Consider the following 26,815-nt stretch of genomic DNA (forward strand, 5'->3'; position numbering starts at 1 on the left):
AATAGAAAAAACAAATGTGTAACGAAAAAAAAGGTAATTTTAATTTAGCTTGAAACTTAAAAACTAGAACAATATTATTTAAAAATAAAATGTACGTTAACCACGGGGATTTGGTGCACGTCCCTTAAACTTTGTATTTGTTGTAATGTGTATAAAATGTTAGCAATTTATTCGTTCATTCAAGAGTTATCGCTTGGACACCATATATATTATTATGTATAGTCAAATTATATTTTATTCCAAATTTTTAATTCTTAAAACATTAAGAAGCTCTACCGAATATATTATTATATATTTTTTGGATGATTATTTTATTATTAATTTATATTTATATTAATATTATTTAATATTGTTATAAAGATTTTATTGGTTATTTAGAATCGATTTTCGTAGAAAAATATAATAATGTACGTTACGCGCAATTATTCTAAAGCGATAAAATACCTACCTATAAAGACATTTAATAATATAATTACAATTTAATATTTAATTTTATAAATTTATAAATTTTAACAATATTAAAAAAATCAAAATCAAAATAAAAGCCATTTCGGCGTATACAATTCTACATATCTCGTTGAACGTGACCTATGCGTAATTTTAAAATCCACTTGTATATTCTGAGCAATTCTTACTAATTTCTAGTAGAAATAACAAAGTATTTTTTTGTGTTTAACATTAATTAATTCTACTTAAGTATTTTAACAATAATAATTTATTATTATACTTATAATATTATTATATTAACGTCAATATAAGTTGTACGTAGACGATTTTGAATCGTTTTCCCAGTCGTTCGGCTGATTTTAAAATGAACGCTGACATATTTTTGTTCCTAGAAATATACAAAAACGTTGGATTAAATTATTATCTACGTATGAACGTCGAGTGGTTAGTCGAGTAACGACACCAAACATAATTACATAAATAGTGGAGTAAGTTGTAAAGGGTGTAATAAGAAGACCAGACAAAAAAAATAACTTGTTCTTATTAATATTTAACATTTTCGTTTATCATTTCCAGATGTTTGCATTACACAATTACACATACCTACCTATGATAAAAAAAATTGTATTTTTATTTTTAATATTGAAAATAATTTAATAAGTCTGACCTAAATTTTTTTGAAAAATTCAAAAAGCTGATTCGTTAATCTGATTTTTAGAAAAAAGTTGATTGTAAAAATATTTATTGAAGTCTTACAAATTATTTTTAAAATTATTTTTGAAATCTCATTATTTTTTATGGGTTAAGTTGATCCAGGCTTAAAAAACCTTTTTAATTAAACAATTTAAACTTTTTTTTAAATAGGTAGGTATTTGTTTAAATCTAAATATGTTTTTAAAAAGTTATTACTTTTCAAATTAATTAATTAAATGAGTTATAAAAAATTAACCACTTGACTTAGATATATGTTTTTACAGTCAACATTTAAAAGAAACTAGATTTAAAAATAAGATACCTTTTAAATGTTCGAATTAAATTTAAATTAGATTTTAATTTTTTAATTTTTAGTATTAAATAATGAATAATGTTCCTATTTACTAGCAAGTAGTATGTGTTTGTAAAAATGTAAAGTGGTCTAAAACTTAAAAACATACTTCAAACTGAATATGATAATTTCAAACATTTCAAAAATTCAAAAACTTACTAACAAAATAAACGTTATAACGCTGCAAGTTAAGCAGATCAATCTGTTGTATCCATTTACCTATAATAGACTGCACTGCCCTGCAAATTGCATGGCCACTAATAATTTATCATAGGCATTGCCCATTAAATCGTGTGATAATGTGATGAAAAAAATTAAAACTTGAATAATTTTTACTCAGCTCCGGAGTAAACATCGGGAAAGCTGTATTTTAGATTAAGCTGGGTTTTGGCGTGTGTAACGGAAAAACGCTATGATGAACACAATTTACTATCTTGTGGATATAAAAATATATTTGGGTTAGCGATATTATACATTATAATGGTGTGGGTATGACTACAACGTTTGAAGATTGAGATAAATAGAGTTTGGTCGAATGCCAGAGGAAAAGTTTATGATTTGGTCATAATACATGCGACGTACGTGACGCGATTGTACGCGAAAACCGAGTAAAACGGCTGTGTGGCGTGTCGCTGTTGAAAATTATTAGTGCGGCACAGTGAGTTTAACATATACGTTTTTATTTGTATTTTATTTTTTGTCTCATTATATCATCCTATTTTTTGATTATTCTCAGGACACTCGAATGAAAAACGGGACGCCTGTAAGCGCTCCATATTACGTAGGTAGGTATAGGAACATAATAAAAAGTAAGAGCGTATATCTCCATCCAAATAAAATTTTATTTTCGTTCTTATTGTTGTTGGATTATATTATTTCCATATTTTAAATCAAAAAGAAACGAAATAAATAAGAGATGGGAAATGTGTATTACGCGCACAATCACGCAATATAGGTAATCATTATTTATTATAATCCTTCTTAAGAAATAAATCGTCCCTCACATCTGGATATCTGGTATACTCCAGGTGTACACTACACAAACACTAACTAAACCTTTGATTTACAATTCATTAATTGGCAAAAAAAATAAATTAGTTCGTTCAGTTTGGTCGTTTCTTCTGATAGATATCTATTTGTAATAGGCTATAACTACCTTCCTAACTTGTGATATCTTAATTAAAATTAGTGTCCAGATGCAAATAAAGTAGATATGCGGGAGTATGGAGTACCTATATTTGTTCTTTAATAACTATACGAAGACCGTAAAACATTTGTGAGCTATATTATTTTTATGTTTATTTGCCAACGAATAGAAATATGCAGCAAACTAAAGTTGTTTTGTTTGAACTGCTGTTAGACATTCCTCCCTATACCTATACGGCTATACTCCCTCCCTTAACAACCACCATTTCTAGGGTTGGTGCGGAGTAGATACCGTTCGACCGTATAATAATAATGTAGGTAGACCTAATTAAAAAGTAAACAAGACCGTGCATCTACCTTCGTTTTAAATAGGACGGGTTGAAAAAAAGAAAAATTAATTAATAATTAAAAATAGAATTTTACGTTGTTTTACGCTCGGTGAGATATACAAAGACCGTTTTTTTGTGCTATTTAGCGTTTTGAAAAAACAGCTATAGGTATATATTATGATACTAAAAGAGATAGGGTGAATTCCGTAGAGCTTCTTTGTTGCAGGTGTAAATACTAAGTATAACGCCAGATGATTTAATTATTCAAAAAAGCACCTTATTATATATATGCACTGTGTACACGAAGTTACAGCATTCAATCTGCAGAGCGGCGTGGGTAGGTAGTATAATATTAAGTTGGTATGTTATATAATATAGTGGTTTAAAAATCATATTTTCAGTAATCAATAGGAATAGGTAGGTGTACTGTGTGCTGTTAGTTAGTTATGAAGGGACATTGTAGTGCTGTACATAAAATATATAAATAATTAATAATTAACCAGCGTGGCGTGACCTGTACGGACGAATCAATTATGTTTGGTTATAACTAATAACCAGGTTTTCAAAAAAAAAAAAAAACGCGGTTGAAAACAATTTATCCGCATTTTAAGGTCGGCAACATGGAATGGATTAAATTAACATCACCATGTACGTTTGTCGATAAATGACGATAATATATTGTAATTTGATTATAATAATACGTTATTCTATTTGGTCGGCCTGCAGCAGCACTCGTATTACTGCAGTTGGTTTCTACATTTTATATAGGTATGTAGTATCGGAATCGCATTTATCCTTATGAATAATGGGTTACTGTCATGTTTAAAAGCACTGCACTACCCGGTGTAGATATATATATAGTTTATAATAGATTTAGCGACGGACCGAAATTAATTACAAACGCTTGCATCTGTGTTATTAAATTCGAGCGATTCCGGATAATAACCATTTTATACCCACTGTTGCAGAACACTCACATGGTGCTCTGCAAAAGAGTGCAAAGACGCGAGACGCAAATTCGGTTATTCACGACTCCCGCCCAAGCACGCATTAAAATTATTGATTTTAAGACTAGGTTTTTCTCTCTCCGAAAGTGTAACAGATTTCGCTTACCTACTGTAAATACTATCAGTTTTTTTTTCATACGAAAAGTTCAATGGTACTACGTGGCAGGTGGGTACCTACATTTACCATTATGGCATTATAATAAAGCCTAGAGGCAAAGCGGAGATAACAAAAGCTAAGGTCGATAACGAGAACGGTCTCATTTTACGATACGGTGGGGCGAGATTAAACACTTTAGGCGATGACAGTAATCGATACACCTTTGATACAGGCAGCGTAGTAGACGGTAAATAAAGTAAATAATCTACGTACTGATGCATATAATATAAACTACGGGTAGGTAACGATGGACGAGGGTGGTAATTATAATGCAGATGTGATGCCAACGTTAAATACTAATTTTTTACCTACTCACAATCATATTAATGGCCGTTAGTGTATTCTAATGTCATAATATAATTGTTTAATTCAGGAACTTAAGAAATAACAAGTTCATTTTTTAAACATATTTCTATGGCTAATTTTCTTGAAGCTGTGCCGCTTAGTTTTATTATTTTTACACAGATTTTATTAGAACGTTATGGTTTTTATAATATTAAAATATTATCATGTATTATTAATGTAAGTCTAAGACAATGAATGCAACGATGCGCCTACAGTACTAAAAACCATAATTCACAACAAGACTGAAAATAAAATAACAATAGCACACTACGTTGGGTTTATCTGCAATTTGATTTATTAATAAAAAGTTACGATTCAAATAACTAAGTAACGTAACTACGTTAAATAAATAAATTTATTTATAAACATGAACACCTATTAGAAAATTTAAATTGAAAATATGTTTATAATATAATACGCATTACACATAATATAACCTATTACCTGTAGGCTGTAGCCCCGATACATTGATTAACCGTTTTGGGAGAATATGCAATTAGTATGATTATTAATTTAAAGTAAACACAATTTTTAAATTCACGTGCAACTTACACTTATTTCAATTCATACTGTGCCCAAAAACATGGGATAGGGGCGTTCGTCTTAAAATAACCCGACGTGGTGTGACAATCATTTATATCATAAGAACATAATAATTACCGATGGGCGGCGGTCGGGCGTGGGCTCAGCTGGACGGCTGGATGGGCTCGGGCACTAAATGCGGCGTCCGGCTGCTGATTGGCGGCAATATGGGACTGGTGGGCCAGTGGTAATGGGACGCGCCGCCGGCACCGGTCGGTGGCACGCTGCGCGAGTGGGACATGACCGTCGATCCGTTACCCATGGCCAACATCATGCCGCCGCTCGCGGCGCCCGAGGACGACGGGAACATCAGCGGGTTTCCGCCGACGCCGGTCATGCTGCCCGCCGGAGACGAGACGGACGGTTGCATCAGACCGCCGGTGGCCACCGCGGCCGCAGATTCCGGGTGCAGGAAATTGCGCCTGGACTCCGTCGTCGACGACAGGTTGCTGGTGTTCTGCTGGTTCTGCTGGTTCTGCGCTATGCACCGGGTCAGGATCTCCGGCAACAGCTCCAGCTGCGTAGACATGTCAAGCATTTTTTTTTTATTGATTGTTGGAACGCGTGTACGTCACCCAAATTCTACATTGATATTTTCTACCCTCCATATTATGCTCCTCCTATTTCGTCATTTTGTGGAATTTACGGACAAGCATTCCAACACCATTAAATTGGCCGACAGTGTATGAAAACAAGGGAATTCCACATAATGTTATTCTACTACTCCTCTCATCAGCTCGTCGCGCCGTTAAATTCTAATAGGTTATAACTAATTAATAAAGTTCAAAATATATTCGGTTTTCATCTATTGAAATTTTCAAAAATATATTCTGCTTCTGAATATGAAATTAAAAATGCATATTGCGATTTAAAAATGTAAAAACTTATAATGATAAAAATAAAATTTTAATTTTAATCATGATATGAGAAAATGACATTTCTAAAATGTTAGTATTTTTCGAGAAAATTAGGGTTTATTTTTAAAAGAATCGATTAGGTAGGTATATTGAGTATATTTGTTTTTTTAAAATAAAATTCTTTTATGAATATTGAACAGAAGTTTTTCATATACGAGCAACTATTTGTATAATATATATGCGTATAAATGTCAAAAATAGACAGTTCTTGCTTGATTATGACATTTTAATGGTACTTAGCTGATGTAGTGTATTCATTTACTTATAAACATTACGATGAAATAAAATTCGAAAATACATTCATTGCAAGAGAATATAATACTTTATATTTTTATTATTTGTACTCGGCTATACGATAATAATTGTCAGAGTTTAAAGTTTAAACCATGATTAAAATGCATGTAAACAAATATCAACGAATGTAATAAAAACGCAGAAATCCGCTTTCATGTTTACCACCCGTCGATCGGTAACAATTAATAACAATAGTGTTTCCATAAACATTAATATTGTACCGGTGATAAAAACGATTGCTTGAGAAAAAACTAAAAAGTTGATTTGATGGAGATTTTAGAGAGCTTATGACGACATTTGAGTGTTTGACAGTTCGGATGACACTGTCTTGCGAGTAAAATTTTACCTGCACGTCATGTAATTTCCTCCTACACTCTCACACTATCTCCCAACAACCACTCCCCAAACAGCTTCAGATATCAAGGGTGAGATCGGATGTGCAAGACACGCTTTCGGATGTTGTCATTTCGATTACAAGACAAATTTAATTTGAACACCGTCAAACCAAACGATGAAGCACTCTGGCAAATATTCGTGTAATATTATTATGACTAATGACTAATGATAACAGTACCTATCTCCGTAGTCCTGATTCAGTCAGGCTTTTCGGTGTACAGTTCACACTGACAAATCATTTAAAAGGTTCCTTGCGTGCCATGCCATGATAAGGATCTTAATTCGAATGTCGTGGAAATAAAATTGGACAAAAGGCATTTAACCGATATCCATATTTTCCACCCCGTGAAAGCCGTTATAGCGTTGTAAATTTAGATGGGGTTCAATCACTTGAATATGTGTAATGAAGTGGAATTTTTTTCTGACATTTGGCAAGCGCTTAGGATTATTATCTTTTTAGGATATTATTATTTTTTTTTAAAGATTTATCAAAAAAAAATCCGCTCGGTTGGAAGTCATTAACAAACTTTTTTTTGTAAAACAACTCTTTAATTTTCTTAAGCTTGATAAAAAAAAATATTATTTTTGACCTAATTACTTGGCAGTTTAAAGACCAATAAGAGATTCTGTACTAAAGCGTAAAACAATAATTGTTTGTTAAAGAATAATGATGGTGTAAATAAAGGCAAATGTATAAATTCTGAATAATACAAAAATTGTAACAATATATTATAATTATATAATATTCAAATTAATTGAATTAATTGTTTATAAATTAAAATGTAAAACGGTAGTTATAATTATAAACCTCAAATACGTCAGAAAATTAATCAAAGTTTCAATTACATAATAATATAATTTGGTGTAACACTGTGTTATGTAATTGTAGTTGTATAACTTGATTGAAATACATTGAATGCATTCGGTCATGCAAAATAATTTACGGAATTGATGGCTGAATAATTTATATTTTATTTAGACATGGTTCATTGAGACTTGAAATTGTTGTTTAATATTATGTTTCATTAAATTCCTTTATTCTTAGTTATAATAACAAAACAAAATGATTTCAACGAAACTGTAGACCCGTATAACTGTGACTGTAAATAAATCTTTAAGTACCGTACCGATGAAGAATTATTTTTTATTGTAATTGATTTAAAAATAAAATGTTTAATATTCCGAACACGATGTTGCACGTACACCGTATAATAAACGTATAAATTGATAGTATTTTATAGTAATCCCAACTGGGAATGACAATGATGTAGCAATAAACAATATGGAATTATATTATTTACCTGTTCTTGTAAGGCTACCAGTTTATCTTCGAGATTCACCAAACGTTCTTCAAACGCATCATATCGATTACTCATGTCGGATACAATTTCATAAACTGTGTTCTGCGTCTAAAAATATATCAATCATTATCCTCCATATTTATTGTTGCGGTGGAGGTAATTTCTGTTACTCACTTTGGCCATGTCTGTTATTGTATTTGCGTTGTCCATTAATTTTCTTTGGTCCATTTTTACTTTTCTCAACCTGAGGTAAACACGAAAATATTTATCTCAAACTAAAAACATAACACCCGAGTTTCACGCAGTGGTCCTACGGTGGATGTATCGAGTATTATCTTTCAAACTGTCTACTTGAAAAATGTTCGCATTCGGTTGGAATACGATTGTTGATAAAATAAAAACTCTTGTTATCCCCTCGAGGGCAGTGCGGTTGTTTTAATTGAAGAGTTTAATTGAAAAGGGTTTGTGTACGTCATGTAGTTGTTCATCAGGAAACTACTAGTATTTAATTATCACAAGCGCGTTGAGCTGGAACAACTTATTATTTTCTATTCAACTCTGTAAAGTCGCGAAAAAGAAATGCATTTGAATATACTGTGTGTTACGAACACGATAATAGAATGTTTAAAGACAAAATATAATTGTACACGAACAATATAACGAATGCCATTTTAAGGCTGTTTTTAAGTCGTTTAAGCCGGTAATAGTTCTTCTGCAGAGAATTTCTTTTGATGGCCGACAAGCGTTTCGGGTATTATTGAATTTTAATAGACTTACGCGTATATGGCCAACAAGAATTTTCGTTGGTGTGTTCGAACCCTGCCTGCATTCACCCTTTTCACCAGTCTGGTGTGTTTGTAGATCAGCCACGTCTCTCTAAGGACGTTGGCCGCAGCGTTTTTCAGCTAAAAAAGAAATATATTTTAGATGAAAAAAAAGTCTTTCACAATTATAGTATATAAATTATTTAATATTGTACTCGTTTTGTAAGTTGAGTGTCCATCATGAAATTATGGACATGTTTCTCTGCCCTAGACAGTTCCATCTTTCGTGACACAACAGCCACTAGAAGAGCTGTGCACCCGGCACCCTGGAAACATCATTTAATCCATAGTTATTTAAGACCAGCATTGATGGTCAAAATAAAATTGGAGGACAAATTTTGAAGGAGAAAAACAACACTACATTATAGTTAGTATAGTTGTCTATTTATTGTGTTTGATGATCAAAGCCAACATAAATTTGTTCATGCAAAGTTATAAATATAAGTTTGTGTGGAAGTTTGTTTTATAAATGATTGATGATGGTTAAAGAATAACAAAAACCGTAAGTGGGGTACATTTTTTAAAAATATTTTCTGTTTAGAACGACGATGATGATGTTATGATAGTAATAATAATAATAATAATAATAATAATAACAATAATAATGATAATATAATATATTATAATATAATAGCTCTATTCATGCAATTTAAAAGGCTTTATGTACTAGTAGAAATTAATGCTTATTTTTATAATTTAATTAATTAGTTAAATTTATTAAAAGCGTAGTGTTTAACTCTTTTGTTTAACTCTGATTGACAGTAAGGACTAGGTAACAGATGTTATCGAAAAAGTCCATTGGTACGATCCAATTTTCGATGTCACAGTAATAAGGCCCACTGCTCGGTTGACGTTTAAATAAAGTATGTTATTTTGTTCTTTCATTCATCCACGTAGAATTAAAATATCATTAGTGTTGGCATTTGGCAAAATAATTGGGACCGTGGAAAATTAAAGCATGTTCCATTATAATATCAATGTGTATTTGGAGTCGTTGTACTACAGTTACAGATGTGCTCCATCTCATCGAATAAATTTCGGTGTTTCGTGTTTGGATGTACACTATATCGACCTCTAAACATTAAGTATTCTTGTAGAAAATAATCGAGTGCACATTTTTTAAATTTATACAAATCAACAAGCGTTTGAATGCCCACTTAACCATATTATATTATTATTATGTTCATGCAATATTAAACAAAGAAGTTCCTGTACAGTTATACTTAAAAATAAAATAATATTACAACGTGCATCCCGGGTTAGTGAAAAATCGAAAAATTATTTACACATTATTATGATTGTAGTGGAGTTTTCGTTTTGTTTTAAAGCCCATGTTTTATTTTCTTGAAACGTGAATGAGGCAAAATAGTGTTAGACAAAGCGTGATACATTTGACATTGCATGGCGATTAGATATGTTTAGTGTTCACATAAAAAATATACAAAAATAGTTCATACTATCCTGTTTGTCTTTATTTTTAATTAGTCAATTATTATCATATAATACAAACATTATCTAACAACTAATTATTATAATATTATAGTGGCATGAATTTTCAAATTAAACGGGGATGGTATAATTATATCCGTTTGCAGTGCATCGAGACACCACATTTGCCTACTCAGGACGCCGTGTCAGCGACTGTAGTATTTATAATAATTTTTTTGTAGGTAGTTATATTATGGTGTTTACACCTAAATCTAAGACAGTGCGTCTACACATGTAGAAGTGTCTAATTTCTAAGTAATAATAATAATAATAATAAATAATTGCAACACAATTGTACAATATCACATGTGATTTTCACAACGGTATCAACAATGTTATACATCAATTACGAAATATCTATAATATTATTGTATCTAAAGCGCTATTGAAACTACTGTACAAGGGGCTTTATATATTTATAAAGCGCTTCTACGCGCTTTGCATGGTGTTCGGAATGTTCAAGTAAGACACTTGGAATTTGCATCATATGAGCGGTCCTTAAAATAATTGCTTTGAAACGCTTTTACATGTAATTATTATTATTGTTATATCAAAGGGATTCATATAAAACCATGTTTGATGCTAGAGGAAGAATGTAGAGTTGGAAAACAAAGTATAATATGTATGATGTTTATATATATTTACATACAGGATGGTTTTCTGTAGGTAAAATATGCCATTTCTCGGAAAATATTCATCAATTTTATTTAGCATACATTTTTCAAAACTGTTTACGGTAACGCTCCTTTTACGTTAAATTACATTAATAATTTCTCATATTCCCCTCGTCTTTAAAACAGTATCAAATTTCAAATTTAAATGGCAACGTATAATTTTAAATTTTTTAAGCCATTATATTTAAAAAAATGTCGATGCACCTAATTGCCAATAATCTAATATCAGACTTTTTGCTTTAACTATAATTATATAATTAAATATTTATAATTAATAACCATTAACCAAAGTCAAATATCAGATAAATCGTAAACGTATATAAATATTTTCAGAAAATAATTTTATTTTAAATCTAAGCATTAAAATTATAGGTTGCTGCATCAAAAGTATCTATTGTTATTAGGGAGCGTGTAACATTAATTATGAAAATGTAGAAAATATTTGTGTCATTAAAAAATTTGATTGAATACATAAAAAGTTAATAATATTTTATCTCACCAGTTATTATATTCTGATTCGCTATTAAATAGTCTTCTTTTCGCTAGTGGAATATATATAAATGTTTGACAACACTATGGGTACATTAATCTCTATTTTTTTATAATTATATACAATACACATAGTTTAAAACTAAAAAGTTTATTTTCTATGAATCCCTTAGACGCTAGCTGTATCATGTTTCCAATCAATTCATCTACTCTAAAATCTAAATCCATTTGGACATCGCTCAATGGTATTCATTCCTAAATTAATTTAATGCATTTTCCAAGCAAGCACGCTAGAAGTTTTTGACGCTATCGGCTGGATAGACTATTTGGTCACTAAATTTGAGGCCACTGGGATATTTGTTTGGTTGTTCTGGAGTCGGTCTTACCATTATGCCAGTGGTGACCGCAATGCCACGACCGCAGTAAGTGTTTGGCACTATGTCTCCGAAGCCCACGCTCAGGAACGTGATCGCTATGAACCACATGGAGTTCAGCAGGTTAGCGTGATCTTCATCATGAAACCTACAGAGCCCCAGACACAGTGTAGTATTGATCACAACCCAATCCCAGTAAAAAAATTAAATTATAAATTATAAATATTACAATATTTCTTATGAACCACGATTTATTATCTTTCTCCTATCGACTCCAAAAACACATCGATATGTACAGTTTCCGTATCGAAATTATTACTAGGATGCGTAAAAAAAGACAATAACACAATTTTAGACACGAGTTCATTTTCAATTCTCTTTTGGCGCGTATGACAATACTGGCTGAAATACATTAAACGAAATTCATTGCTTCGATTGTTTATCAGCCCCAGGGATTCAGAACTATACGTTCTAACCCGTTTATCCAATCACGATGACATTTAAAAAAAGTTTTGAAATATCAACACGAGTTCAGGAGTGCGTGTATTTTCTATTTTGTAGAAGATCTATTATGAAACGTGACTTATTCGTTAGTCTTTGATGCGAAACTTCATCGTATTTCAGACAATACGACTTTGTTAGACATAGTACAGGACCCCAGATAAATAATATACAAATATGGATAGGGTGTCCTACTATTTTAGATATTTCCTAACGATGGTTTTTATTAATAAAACACGGTTATTATATGAGACGATAACATAAAAGACTATAATATACTAAATACATTATACGACGTTATAATGACATGTTAATGTTTTAAGTAAAAATTGATACTCGGAAGTTATTAAATCCAAGATTGGTGCGCAACGTTCGAATAGTTAATGTTGTATTACACATAAAGTTTCGTACGTTAATTCTGAACGGATGAATGAAACATTTACATAATAAAGTGTTTAACAAGTGCTCGGAATTTAATTACACCCACACCCTCAGAGAAAGAAACCATCTTTTTGTACAATAAAAAAATATTATAACTGGACACAAGTGTAGAACGTATGAAAGCTTTCAATTCAATTGGTTCCCAATGAATGTAAATAGCTTTTTAAAGCAAATAAAGTTCTAAAACTTTGTGTCGCGTCTATAAAGTTAGCAGAAGCTCGTGCCAGGACATAATTAATTTACGGCGGCGGCGGTGGCTATGGCAGTGTTGGTTGGGTGTGTCCCCTATTAAAATTGGTTTACGATCGTTATTATTCGAAATATAAGCTTAATCGAATTATGTGCGACGGGAAATTGGGGGTGGGAGGAGGGAAATTTAAAACGACTTTCCGGATTCGCTAACTACACGGAAAACACCATGTTGTACAGCGCTTAAACGCGTGTATAAACGCAATTCCAATTTTGTAAGCTCCAGAGTAAACAGTTCGCTTTTAATTGTTAAAGTTAATTACATTTTAATTTTTGTTGATGAAGAGTTTTGAAGTAATAATTCTCTCTTTCTCGGTCACGAGTAAGAGGTGGATTGGTGGTTGGTTATACTGTCAAAAGTAAAAGCGCACGATGGCGCTGTGTTTGTAAATATGTGTCAGTGTATTTGTGTCCTGTGTGTGTGTGTGTGTGTGTGTGTGTGTGTAAGTGGAGTGTGAGCGTGTACACACACTCATACACGTCGTGTGTGCGCGTTTATTGTGTATTGTGTATTTGTTCGTCATTATCAATCTTACCATAATACCGCAGGAGAGCGTGATGCCTCGTCCGCAGTACGTGTTTGGTACAATGTCTCCGTAGCCTACACTGAGTAACGTGATGGCTATCAGCCACATCGAGTTCAAGTAATTGGCGTGGTCCTCGTCGTGGAACCTGCGTGCAATATACAATGTCCATACTACTGGTAGGACAGTAGCAGTGACGCTAGATTGCCTCCTCCATTTACGCAATAATGCGTTCGATGATTATTATTATTTTGTATTCAACAAAATAAAATATCAAATCATTTAGTTGCAAAAAAAAAGAAGATGAGTAATACTACTTTTCAAACATTTTATTACAGTGATTAATAACGAGCAAGAAATTCCGAGGAAGAAAAAATATTGAGGGAGATGTATATATATATATATATATATTTTATTTTTGTTCATTAATGTGTATTTATTATTATTCTTTACACCACGAACATCTCAGTACAGACTAGGACTTGGGATTTAATGGCGCATAAAAAAATGTACAAAACCACTGGGAATTGTAAAATCTATCAACGACGTACGTACGTGCTATTTCCGTAGAAGAAATCAACGGATGTGTTGCAATCTTATGTAGGGTATCTACATTTTGCAGGTAGTTAATATAAGGTGAATATTTATATAAGTACTAGTCACAGGTTACTCAATTAAACATCAGTTAACATACCAGCCCACTGTAAAAATACATTTTATTTACTCTTACAGAGATATTTTCTTTAAACAAAATCATTATAATGTTATATTATTGGTGAAATTAATGTCTATGTATTGTATTAGAAGCTATCTTCAAATAAATATCCTATTAAAAGTCAGAGTAACATATAGTTAAAGGTTTCCTGAAAGATGTGTTATATTTGTATTCACATTTTATTCCAGTAATATTAAACACATTTTAATCGTTTCTAAGGTGTAACTTTATAATTGTTATAACTCATAAGTTATATGTGTATGTATACATTAATAATAAGTGTAATTTATGATACAATTAAACCTTTTATAAATTATTGTTTTTCATATAATATAATATAAATAAAAATTCCATCATATAACAGCAGCCTACACTACTAGGTGGTCGGTATGATAATTTTCTTTTAAAGAAAACTTCTTTTAAATTCACGCTTTTCGTGTAAATTTGAGAATATCATATAATATAATATTACATTAATCATGACAATTACACGCCTAAGAACAGACACGTAGGCTACTATTGGGTTTTCTAGTCGTTTTAAATACATTAATTTGTTTTGGATGGTAAGCTGGAACAATTATTATGCCATCGCCATCACGACTAGGTTTCACAACACCGTTCATAATGACACTAATTCAGTTTAGAATAATGGATAAAAATGTCTCATTGGCATTTACTGAGTTTTCACCGCAGAGGTTCTGATGAGGGATTTCACTGGGACGGTAATTGGATTGGTGGATTTAATTTGGACAAATTTATTACTCGAGAAACCACCGAAATTCGCTCTACCAGCTATACAACATACATTATACATACGAGTGCATCTCGGTGGAATTTTAATGGAAATAAAATCGTTGGCGACAAGGGTTCGACGATAAATTTTCAGTGAAAAGTCGAAAGAGGCAACGGATAATATTCACGGTAGTGGTTTGTGGTAGTGGGGGAACAAAATGAACAACAGATAAACATTACTAATGAAAGTATAATCAAAATGATTATTCGTTTCTAAAAGTGAGTTTTGATTGCTGTTTTATGCGAGCTTGCTCTCCCCCTACCAACCAGATCAGCCTCTATATTATTTTTGGTATTGTTATTTATTTTGTGGGTACGCGCCGAGTGCATTTGTTTGTCTGGAAGAATAATTGCTCCCGGGAGTAATTTGAAATGGCTATGGATGGAGATATAAAATCGAACGGAAGTAAATAACCGGATATTAATTTAACAGACAAAAAAGCACAAATAACTCGAAGGAAATTGATAATTAAGATGAAAAGCAAAAAGGGGTGTCCTAATGTAGTAATATTCTACTCTCTTTCTCTAGTACATAAAGAATAAACTAAGTAAAACAGAATTAAAAAAAAATAAAAACTCCTCGTTATTCTTGTGGACTGTTTTCCAAGCTCAAGTATACTAGCTCAAGTATACTCGAGATCTGAAATGACGCGTCAAAATCACTCGAACTCGAAGTGTATATTATCTCGACGTTTGGAAAACAAAAACTTAAGTATGACTGTTTTCATGATCGTTAAAAATGTCATTTTGAGAGGGATTGAAAGATTGATAAAACTCCTTAACTGATAAATGCTGGACATTAAATGTCTGCTTAGACGCTTAGAAAGTCATATACAACTTTAAACAATTTATTACACTGCAAATGACTCACATTGTTTGTAAATATTTTCCCAACATTTTTTTTTTTGAAGGGAGATTAATAGCTTAGTTATTATACTACATTTTTATTCCATTAAAATTTGTTTTTATCATATTTAATTTTATAAATTTTAGTCTGTATACCTATATTTAGATATTTAAGCATGGTTTTATACAGCTTTTTTTGTTATACAACTAAAGTATTTTGAAATTAAAAAAAGCTGCAAACATTTTGTTTTTGGTTTAAAAATTGAATGTATTATTGTGCAGTTTAATTAGTATTAGAATGAAGTTATAATTTATTTATTTGTAAATCTTCTGAACTGAATTGAATATATTGTTTTTTATACATAAAAAAAACATTATATTATTTTTACTTAGCCACACAAACTACACAGTTTAATGGATTTATTTTTGTTCAAAATACCATGAAATATCGAAACCGCAGAGTTTTCAAATTAATATTTTATTAGAATCCCAAAGAATTATGAGTGAGAGAAGAACATTTTGAGATTAGAGAACTAAAATATGCATGATCTATCTTGAAGAATACTTAATCAAGGTTTAAAAAAAAAGTTTTAATGGTAAAGCTCCGGGGAAATTATCAAGACCAAATAGGTACTCTGTTAAGTATAATTATAACAAAAAACCGATTTTTCTCTGTTAGTTTCACGTATGATGGAAAATTATAATAGTAACATTAGAAAAGTAATTGATCACCAATCATTGTACATTAGTATAACTCTTATAATTTCGAAAGTGGATCTATTATTAGATCACAAATGTTGTTATTTTTGTGCATATTAAAACTAAAATAATAATTGTTTTTTATGTAAATATTATGACTACGTTATTTGTACCACAGTGTTTACACAATCAAGTATTAACTCTTATCGCCTACGCCCCACGTTAACTAACCACCCACTCTTAATTACTAATGTCTTATTTAATTGCTCTAATAATTACTTAAAACAATAAAAACATGTTTACGTCTGAAGATGATTTACGAAAACTGAATCTGTTGTAGTTTGCACTTGGCTTTCGCGTTGATATTGATATTATATACGGTTTAGTATTAATGTCATATAATACTCAAAAGTGTTTGTATTTAGATAAACCTGTTGGTAGTGACGGATGTCTCCAAACTCAATTAGCCTTCCCTTAAACATTTCCACCCTTGTATACATTTAGTTGTAGGGCTATATGACTAGTGTTTTAAGTTATATTTGATTTATAAATGTAGAGTTTTAGATAAACTCAGTTAACTGGAAGAACATTCGAAGCACGACGAACGAGGAACGCCTCTCTTTTGTTTCATAGTTATGTATACCCTGGTGGCGAGTGAATAATTACTTGGCAACATTACGGTTCATGAATAAAATACAGGATAAATACAACCTATTATTCCTAACAAGTTAGAGATTATGACCATTTTAAAAATAGGTTTTAAATCTCAGGAGTTAAATTTAATTATTGATTTGTTGTTATTAAAATTACCTTGTAATTATTCTGTGTAGAAATAGTTTTAATTTAAATAAGACGTAATAATTTCTAATTACCTTAGTATTCAGTTGATCAGTGGATTTTTATCCCAACGCTTTTATTTCGCATTGTTTTAGTTTAATAAATATATAACCTGATAATAAGCGTCACAGAACTATTACCGGTTGTTTTATTATACAATATATAAACCTATATTATGTTAGTATGTTGTTATTTTAGGTTGTAGGGCTGGTATGTTCTTGGTTCAAAATGCTCAGTAGAATGGATAAAAAATAAAAAATATTAACTTAATTATTTAACGGTAAAATAATAGTGTTGTTTGTTGATGTTCTGAAATTGTGTTACTGTCTATTTTTGCGCCTCTTGTTCGACGAAAACTAACATATGTTTTAAAAATATTTTGACATTTACTGTCTAAAAGTATTTTCTGTTCTCGATATTTAACAGAGGTTTTGCAACAGTTCAAAGTGTAAAATTCATCCATTTTTATTCTTAATAACATTCAATCACTATGTCCTTTTAAAATTCAGATTCACTAGTAAATAGAATACAGGAGGTTATTTTCGCGTGGAATTTAGTTCCTATTCAGTCGTACGAAATCGTATTAAAAATAAATAAAAAAAACATTTTGAATATTATTATGTGTGCACACACATTTTTCGGGTATTTTTCATGCCATATTGAACACAAAAACTCGAATTTTTTCCGATTTTTTTCAAAATCAGTTACTCGTACGGAATGTAACTCATGTTTTTTTTGTGCCACACGTTTGATCACAAACTTTTGATTTTTTTTTTCACAAAAATAACATTCTTTATGCTTAATTTGTTGGATAAATATAGAATATTGTAATAGTTTGTTTTCCGTAAAATGTAGAAAATGCTGACTACAAAGTAGTATATTTGTATTTTCATAGTTAAATATCATCCAAAATAATTGTAAGCGAACTGTAGATACTGCTATTCAGGAAATTGTTCACATTTTGGACCTAACATAACAAAAATTCACACATTAACTATATTGTAGATGATAATTGTTTGTGGAAATTTCGGAAATTTTTATCTGTAATTTGATAAACCATTCGTGGACATATTTAAAATATGAAAATATTACCCCGTTTTGGGACCTTTAAAAAATTGAAAAACTGATTTTGCACTCTTTTTTTAAATTTACCTACATGTTATTGAAAAACTGATTGCTCCTATATAAAAAAAAATCATAACACGTTTGAGTACATTTTATAAATGTACCGAAAAATAGGTTAAGTTATTGTTAGCACTTAGATTTTGAAAAATGTAGAAAACAATTTTGAGGGCACAATTGCAAATTACAATAACATGACACAAAAATACGTATGACCATCATCGGCTTGTTAACAATAACACTTGATATTTATGACGTTATATTATATTCATGATTATTTTACCAAGGGTTTTCTTGGATTTTCCAAACGCACCCATGTTATAAAGTACCTGTATAATATACAAACAATTCTAATAATTTCTTAATAACAGCGCATGAAAGTGTCTATTCCTACATGGATCCTGTGAATAATGCAGGTGGCCCTGCGCATTCTACTTTAAAGCTCCGCCGGCGTGTAATCCCCAGGAAACGGCCCGGAGGTGATCAAGACTCGTTTCGCAACTGTAGTATTACACTATATAACACACACTTGTGAAACAGTGAAAATGGGATAGAGATTCACGGCTAGAATTTCGTCTTACTGTATTGCACGACATTATACATATACACACTCGTGGACGCAAAACAAAAAAAGGAAATGAAAAACAAAAATACAATCGAGAAACGGACGAGGGAAGAATGGCCGCGATGACTGTCTTGACTTTTTTTTCACTGTTTCGCCGACAAACATAATATCGCGGTTACTCGCTCGTCGTGAGTTAAAAATTTAGCAATTTGTGTTTTATATATTGGGTAAAATCACCATTTCTAAAAAGTATGACTTGTGTAAAAAAAAATGTTATTATTATTAAACAATAAAATATTATACATTAATACATTTTTTAAATTATGATTTTCCTTATCTATGTAAAGTTAGTCAAAAAGGGTTTCAATTTTTGATTCTGAGCGATGAGATTAATGTGTTAGCTTACAATAATATATGTTTTTTTTATATAACTGTGCCTGTCAGTTTTCGGAGTGGTCAACAATTTCTGTTAGCAAATTAGATCCAGTCGAGATGGAGTCTAATAATTTTAAATCCAAAATTCCTAATACTTTTCAATATCGTCGAGAAAACACAACATTTAGACTAAATTTAAGCTATTTATATCATAAACATATTCACATTGTTTTATTGACGTCGAGTCAGTATTGACTAAACAGTCAAAAGGATGTCAGCACAATATTTGTTCTTTCTCTCAGACCCGTGTGCTAAATAGATAAAATGCATTTAAGTAAAATCGTTTTTATGATTTTTGAGAAGTATTTCAAAACTGATGGGGTATACAATTTTTGAGGGTTTAACATGTCAGTATTATATTTTATTATTATTTGACTCTAAAATAAACAAAAAGTTTTGTACATTTAAATGAATATTAAACTGTTTTGAAACAACATTTAGAAAAGTTGATACGTCATACACTCAAAAATATTATTTTCTATGAGTTTTGTAATAAGAGATTTTACCCTAAGATTACTCAAAAACTAAAAATAAATATTTTACTAGGTTGTATATTTTTATCTATGTTGGGTAGGATAGAGAAAACAAATAGTTCGCTGACAATGTACATTCAGTAATAATAGTGTATCCATGTAATATTTTCTTGGTATTATTTATATGATTTATCAAACTAGTTTAAATATGCTTTGTCAAAGTTTAAATGTGTAAAAACTGTTCTTTATTAAAATATATGAGTGAAATTCATTCATTCAAATTTCTGGGTGAATATCTGAAATGTGTACAGTCAGCTGACTGCCCTGAATTGCGGGCTTACAATTTAAAGAAATACATAAACGCCATTGTCATTGTATGAGAAGGTTAGGTATGTAAGGTCGAGGGTCCAAATATCAAGAATAGTTGTCTTGAAAAATATAAGTTTTCAAATCTTTATGGTGTACTATTGGGTAACTCGAAAAGAAATATAAAAAGTCTTTGGATAATGATATTTAGTAATATTTCAGTGGAATTTTAGGCTGACCCCCTTTTGAATACGGACAATAATATTTCATTTGTACCTAAGAGGTAAATTACTTTCAGAAAAATAATGAACATTTGAAAAATGTCTTACAACTCATATTATTGTTTTTGAAATTGTGTCCGAAAACCATAGGAAATATCCGTCAAACATTTTAAACTCCTAACTCCTGTATTTAATACTATATATTTTAAAGTGGAAAACCAAACTATTGGTTATGTAACCTATAGATAATGAAAAACTCTCCGAATAAGGTCTTATGTTTATTTATTTTTATTGGTTTTCGGTTTTGCTTTGTTTCTAGAGTGTACAATTTAACACATATAACCTGCATACCTCCGTTGTAGGAAGGTATACAATGCAAATTACTGGTGGTAAATGTTGTTATTTCTAAGTTCGATAAATGGAGTTGAGATTTGTGCAAAGTTTTGCCAAAACGTCCGGTGGGAGGAGTTGTGTACACGAATTTTGTATCGAAACAATTTGATACATATGTGATATATTATGTATGTATATGAATAGTAGCGCGTCGTGAACGAGCGCGTCACACGACTAGACGAGTGTCTTCAATAATATCCTCAGCAGGACGTGGTGCGGAAATAAATAAAAAAATAGGCACTAAAAAAATATTCTCTGATGTTTTTTGGAATGAATCTGATTTACTATAAGTGTTAATGTTATTAGGTTTTAAATTTATCGGTGTACGCGTTGTCTAATGTCATATCGTGATTTTGTTTAGGGGACTGGAAACGCTCGTGTTGGGTTTTTTTTTACTGATGAATTGCCGAAAAAGTACTGCGTACAAATGTACATTGATTAGTTTTTCCTTTTAGGAACTAGTCGGGCGTTGTGTAGTGAATACACGAGTGTATAATGTATATACTGTATTTAATGTTTGGAACGATTTGGGGTTTCGTCTAATTAGAATGACCGCTTGTAATCAAAATATGAACCAAACACAGTAGTACAGTACACAGCAAAGCGCGGGTTCGTTGTTAGTATTACGAAACACTATAATATTGTTGTTTCGAGAGATTTGAATAGATGTTATGACGTACCTATTGACGTATCAACGGTTAACACGAGCATACTTCTTATGTTTGCGGTTTAAAAATTATTCGCAACTGTTTGGTGATTAAAAATATTATTCTTATTTCTAATTATTTATTACAACTTACAAGTAGTTAAATATATGAGTTTTTGATAATATTCATATGAAATATTAACGTGACGTGCTACCACGTTTCAGTTATTTCAATGACGGAATTTAATTTAATTACAATGTCTGGTCGTCGTCTCTGAAGAATTAGTTCATGCTATTTTCAAATAACATGACTGTTCAAATATTGCATGAGTACATTTTTATAAAAAAAAAGCACTTTACTGTGCCAAACGCGAGGGGTACAATTGAATTTTATATATATAAACACAATATGTGTGTATATATTATGTATGTACTCTAATGAAAAAGGTTTGGATTTTTACCGACATTTGTTCAACGTGCCGAGGAATAAAATGTAGAAAGAGAGCAAAAACGCGTTTGGTACAAGTTTAGTCGATTGTTTGGCAAAAACGATGTTTTTAGTTTTGCTCGACCACTATATAGTATATACTGTATACTTTAAGTGAGTGGAAAATATTGCGTCCTTTTAACAGTTAAAATACCAAGCAATGCCATACATATATACCTAAGTTTGTAATCGCCATCGAGATTGCTTCAAAAACTTCGAATACATAATATTAACCACCAGGTAGCACTGTTCATTCTACCGATATTCGCGATGGTCATCTGTTTGACGGAGGTTTAGGATACGTCTTTATGGAAAGACACAATAATAAATGTAATAAGTTATTTTCTTGTTCAAGTAATATATCGTATGTCTCAGTCCTACAACAGAACTACCAATACTACACACAAACGTCTGATCACCAATTAATAATATGACCGGTCGCGTCGGACGTCACCTTGAACTGTTGCAAAACGATATTAAATATAGTATTGTTTTTGTTACACAGAAGATGGGCACGTGCCTATTACAATAATAATATTATATTATAATAGAATACACCGTTATTGGCTTAAAGCGGTATTTATCATGTATAATATAATATTATTTTTGATCGCACGGCGGACAGAGAACATTATATAGACTATAGTGAGTTCTCGTAATGTTCGAGAATCACAATCGGAAAACGGCCGTTACATTACAATGAAAACAAGTAAAACCACTCGAACAATTAGATTGACAGCGTTGATCAATATATACAATGTACATGTATCAAGTATCGATAAGGCGTTGTTCGTTTTCAATCGCACGTAAAGAGTTGTACCGATGCGGAATCGGAGACTAACGATGAATAAGACCGAAAAAATAATCACCGAGGATCGCCTCGGAACATAACCAGTACGTAGATTTCAATATACAGTTATACTACACTACTACAGTGACGTAGAGTTCTATTAAAAAATGTGTTTCAATTGTGACTATAAATATAGATAGACATTATATACGTATTAACGTAACACAGCCATTATAAATTTTTGAAATATTTAAGATAACTTTTATTTTTTCAAAAAAAAAAAAATACTAAAATTGAGTATTTGATTTTCACGATATTCGGCAAATGCTAGCACAAAAAACTAAATAGAATTTGTCTAAAATCTAAATCAATCTCGGTTGTAATGACGATTTAAAAAAAAATAATAATTCGTAAATTTTAAATTTAAGTGGAGCTCTGTATATCTGTAGTCTTATGATTCAATTAACTGTTTTTGCCGGCGCATAATATATTAGGTGGTTTAATGAGCACCTCCACAAAGTCCGTACTCAACGCCACTGCAGTGCTGACGATACGATTTAATAACAATAATATCATAATAAATTATAATAAATTCGACGGTCGCTTGGTGCGCCGTGACGGTCGGTTGGTTTTTACCTCTCGCACTGTCTGAGCGTCCAGCTGGCGATTATCCACAGGGACACCATGAACACGAGTAGCACCGTGCCCGGGCATATGGTCATGAGCGTCTTCAGCACGAACCTCGTGTTGAAGTTGATCCGGTTCAGGGCGCCGATGCTGCGGGACGATGCGTCCGTGAACAGCTTGCTGTGAAGCAACATGACCCGGCAGATGAGGTACAGCCGGAAGAACATCGGTAGCGACAGTGGCACATCGTACGGCACCCACCGAGTATCCAGCTTCCCGTGCTTGTTGGCCAGCTTGGTTTTCCACTCGAAGTAATACTCGCCAGGGATCGGGTGGATCGCGCAGATCACCAGCTCCATCGTGATGGTGGCAATCCGCTGCCACGTCATCGCGATCCGCCAGTCGTCCGCGCAATTGTCGATCATGAACAACTGTGGATGGAAAATGAAAAATTACGTTTACACAGTATATAATATAGTAGTAGTCAGGGGTGTATACAATATTTAGAGAGAGAGAGAGAGAGAGAGAGAACCCAACTCGTTGAAGGTATACTGGATTATTTGTATGTGAAAAAAACATCGAACCGTTTTTTTAAGTCTTTGAATAAGTAGGAATTACAACTAAATGAATTTTTATTAATTTAATAATTCTATCGCTCTGGTCTTTGGATATTTGAGACTTGAAACCGAATGAATAGTGCGGTTAATCGTACAGTTTAATTTATATACAATTATATACTCTGAACAGTTTAAACATCTTTGGTTCACTCAGAATCCATTTTGTCCGAATGAGGGGATTTACCGTAAATTTAAAATTTAAAATTACAATTTATTACTCATATATATTGCGATGAGGCCATGAGCGCCCATTGGGGGGAGTGGTGAAAGACAGGACACTTGCCCCCCTCTAAAATGTTACCTATGGGCGCCCATGGACGAGGCGAGTGAAGTTCAATACACTCAGTATCATGTATCATGTCCAGCTGTTTTGATTTGCATTCGTATAACGTAATAAACCTGCGTAAGTAGTATCAATTAACAGCTCCCTTCTGATTTTTAATTGTTAAGTATTTGAATAATAGTTTGATAAAAACATATTTATCAATATTCAAAATCATTGATATCCCCCCTCCTTCTACCAATGTCCAATTGTAGGGTCTAAATCACGAAATCCTTATAAATCATACCCCGATTGCCCTGCAGCTGGTAATGCGTGATAATGCTGCTGCCATGTAGAAGCTAACAGTTCGGGGAATGCGAATTTGAAACATTTTTTTTTCTTACGATTGCTGGACAACTATTTAGTTATTCCACGTATAGCATTGTTTTTCCGATCAATTTTATTCTACGGCGATACAGATGATTATTTTTATTATTATTCTGTCGTCGTTGTGACTATGGCAGCGCAGTAGCATGTTGTCGTATCCTATCAAGTATTAAATGTACGTCTCGTCGGCTGCTGCTGTTATAGGTACTCATTAATACAGTACACGTACTACGATTATTATCACTGTTGTTTTGTTTTATATTATTTTATCACCACCACATCGCTTGTTTACTTACAAACGTCCACTTGAGTTACTGCAGGTGTAACCTGTGCAAATATAATATCGATTCATCCCATACAATTCAGTATCTATCACGCAAAAATGAAAAAAAACACAAGTACATAAAAAAAATATGATTTGAAAAAAATTGATTGATCTGTGTTAATTCGAAGCCCTTTTCTTTGAAAAATAAGCATTTTTTGATAAAGCGTCCCTATTGGAATGTCAGAATTATTGCAAGTAATCGTTTGAGTGCACCGAATAGGTAAACAATATCGTAATCATAGGAACAGCGAAGTGCACAGGTCATGTTATATAGACTATAATACGTGGTATATAGAATATTATTGTTTGAATTTTGGTTACAATTATTAATGTTCACAACGCAATATCTATCGATTGAAATAGTGATCTATAACGAGTTTTTGCTTAAAAACGCTTTAAACATAGAATGTTAAATCACAGATTATAAGGTCAGTACTAAATATATTATTATCTACTTACACTATGTGAACATCAAATGCGATAATGAATATCTGGCTTTTACTGTCATCTCTAGCTAGGAAATTCGGATGATCATTATATTTTTCCTTAGATGTACTAACATTTGCACCAAGTTTGTTTCCCGAAAACACTCGACTGCGATGTGATATTGACATTCGGAAGTTTGCTCTCAATCTTAAGGAGAAAAGAAATCAAGTGCGCAATGAATGAAGGAATATTTTTTTTGCTCATCAAGAATCGAAGTAGTTTAATATGCGATTATATATTAGTATCGTTTTACAAAAAAAAAAGTAATATTTTAATAAGCATGGTAATACGTTATGTAATTGTCTCAGATCAAACATATTATCTAGTAGTTACTGTACAATGGCATAAAAAGGTATTGGAAATTAATTGGAGCAACAGTGAAAATCAGTAACCTAACAAGTTTATTTTGACGATTATTTTGTAACTTCTCAAATATTTATGAGTTTTCATATTTTTTTCAAATGAGACGCATAGTATAGCAAACAAGTATAGTATATTTGTAACATACCGTCATACTTTACGAAAAACGTTTTAAATACAATTCATTATTTTATTGTATTACTCGTAAATTAATAAACAGTAGAGCCTTGATTATCGAAACCTTCGTTACACGAACCCTCTATTATCCGAACAAATATCAAACGCAATTTACGTATCCAAACGCTCTGTTATCCAAATATCAATAAGCGTTGTAGAGCTCGTACACTTAATCATGTAGATATGTAGTTATCAGTTATCTATAGTAAATTAATGTATATAACAAACGATAATAATTCAATATTAATATTATAATAAATTATATATCAATACATCATATAATATTATGTATATATTTTCGTGATATGTATGATCATATTAAATATAAATAAATATGTATATCAATATAATATGTAATATGCATGTACCTACATATTGAAAAATTGCATATTGAAAAAATTCTCAGTATCAACACTTTCACGTTTATATAGCTTGGAAACGTGCAATTTCGGACAATCGAGGTTTTAATGTGCTTACAATTGAAAATTACATGTATACATAATTGAACAACATACGTATTCACATTTGTTTATGTACCAACGTTTTAATGAAATAAAAATGTTTGCTCTTAATTAGTATAAAAGTAATTCAGGCGTTACTTCAAATTTTTTCTTTTATTTTTTGGTCAAATGAGCTAGTGGTCTAATGTACATTTTCTGACGGTTTATATTTGACAGCATTTTACTTTCAAGTCACGTCATGCGTTACGTTACTTCA

The 26,815-nt window shown here is 31.5% G+C and overlaps 1 protein-coding gene across 6 annotated transcripts in view; it reads right to left on the reverse strand.

The window, feature by feature from the left end:
* Positions 1-318: 318 nt before the first annotated feature.
* Positions 319-26,815, reverse strand: part of LOC111032710 (small conductance calcium-activated potassium channel protein 2) — a 261,206-nt gene continuing 234,709 nt past the window's right edge. For 3 of the 6 annotated variants that reach the window (XM_022313148.1, XM_022313152.1, XM_022313147.1), the window contains 8 exons: positions 23,494-23,915; positions 11,828-11,963; positions 8,946-9,056; positions 8,744-8,871; positions 8,141-8,210; positions 7,967-8,074; positions 5,137-5,575; positions 320-835 (listed from right to left, as the gene is read on the reverse strand). In XM_022313148.1, coding sequence (XP_022168840.1) covers positions 5,162-5,575; positions 7,967-8,074; positions 8,141-8,210; positions 8,744-8,871; positions 8,946-9,056; positions 11,828-11,963; positions 23,494-23,915 — 1,389 coding nt within the window. In that variant the 3' untranslated portion in view covers positions 320-835; positions 5,137-5,161. Of the gene's footprint in view, positions 836-5,135; positions 5,576-7,966; positions 8,075-8,140; positions 8,211-8,743; positions 8,872-8,945; positions 9,057-11,827; positions 11,964-13,542; positions 13,679-23,493; positions 23,916-26,815 lie in introns of those variants that run through there. The other 3 variants (XM_022313151.1, XM_022313149.1, XM_022313150.1) reach the window with 3 other exon arrangements.

The sequence above is a fragment of the Myzus persicae genome, unplaced genomic scaffold (genome assembly GCF_001856785.1).
Source record: "Myzus persicae strain clone G006 unplaced genomic scaffold, MPER_G0061.0, whole genome shotgun sequence".
Lineage (NCBI taxonomy): Eukaryota > Metazoa > Arthropoda > Insecta > Hemiptera > Aphididae > Myzus > Myzus persicae.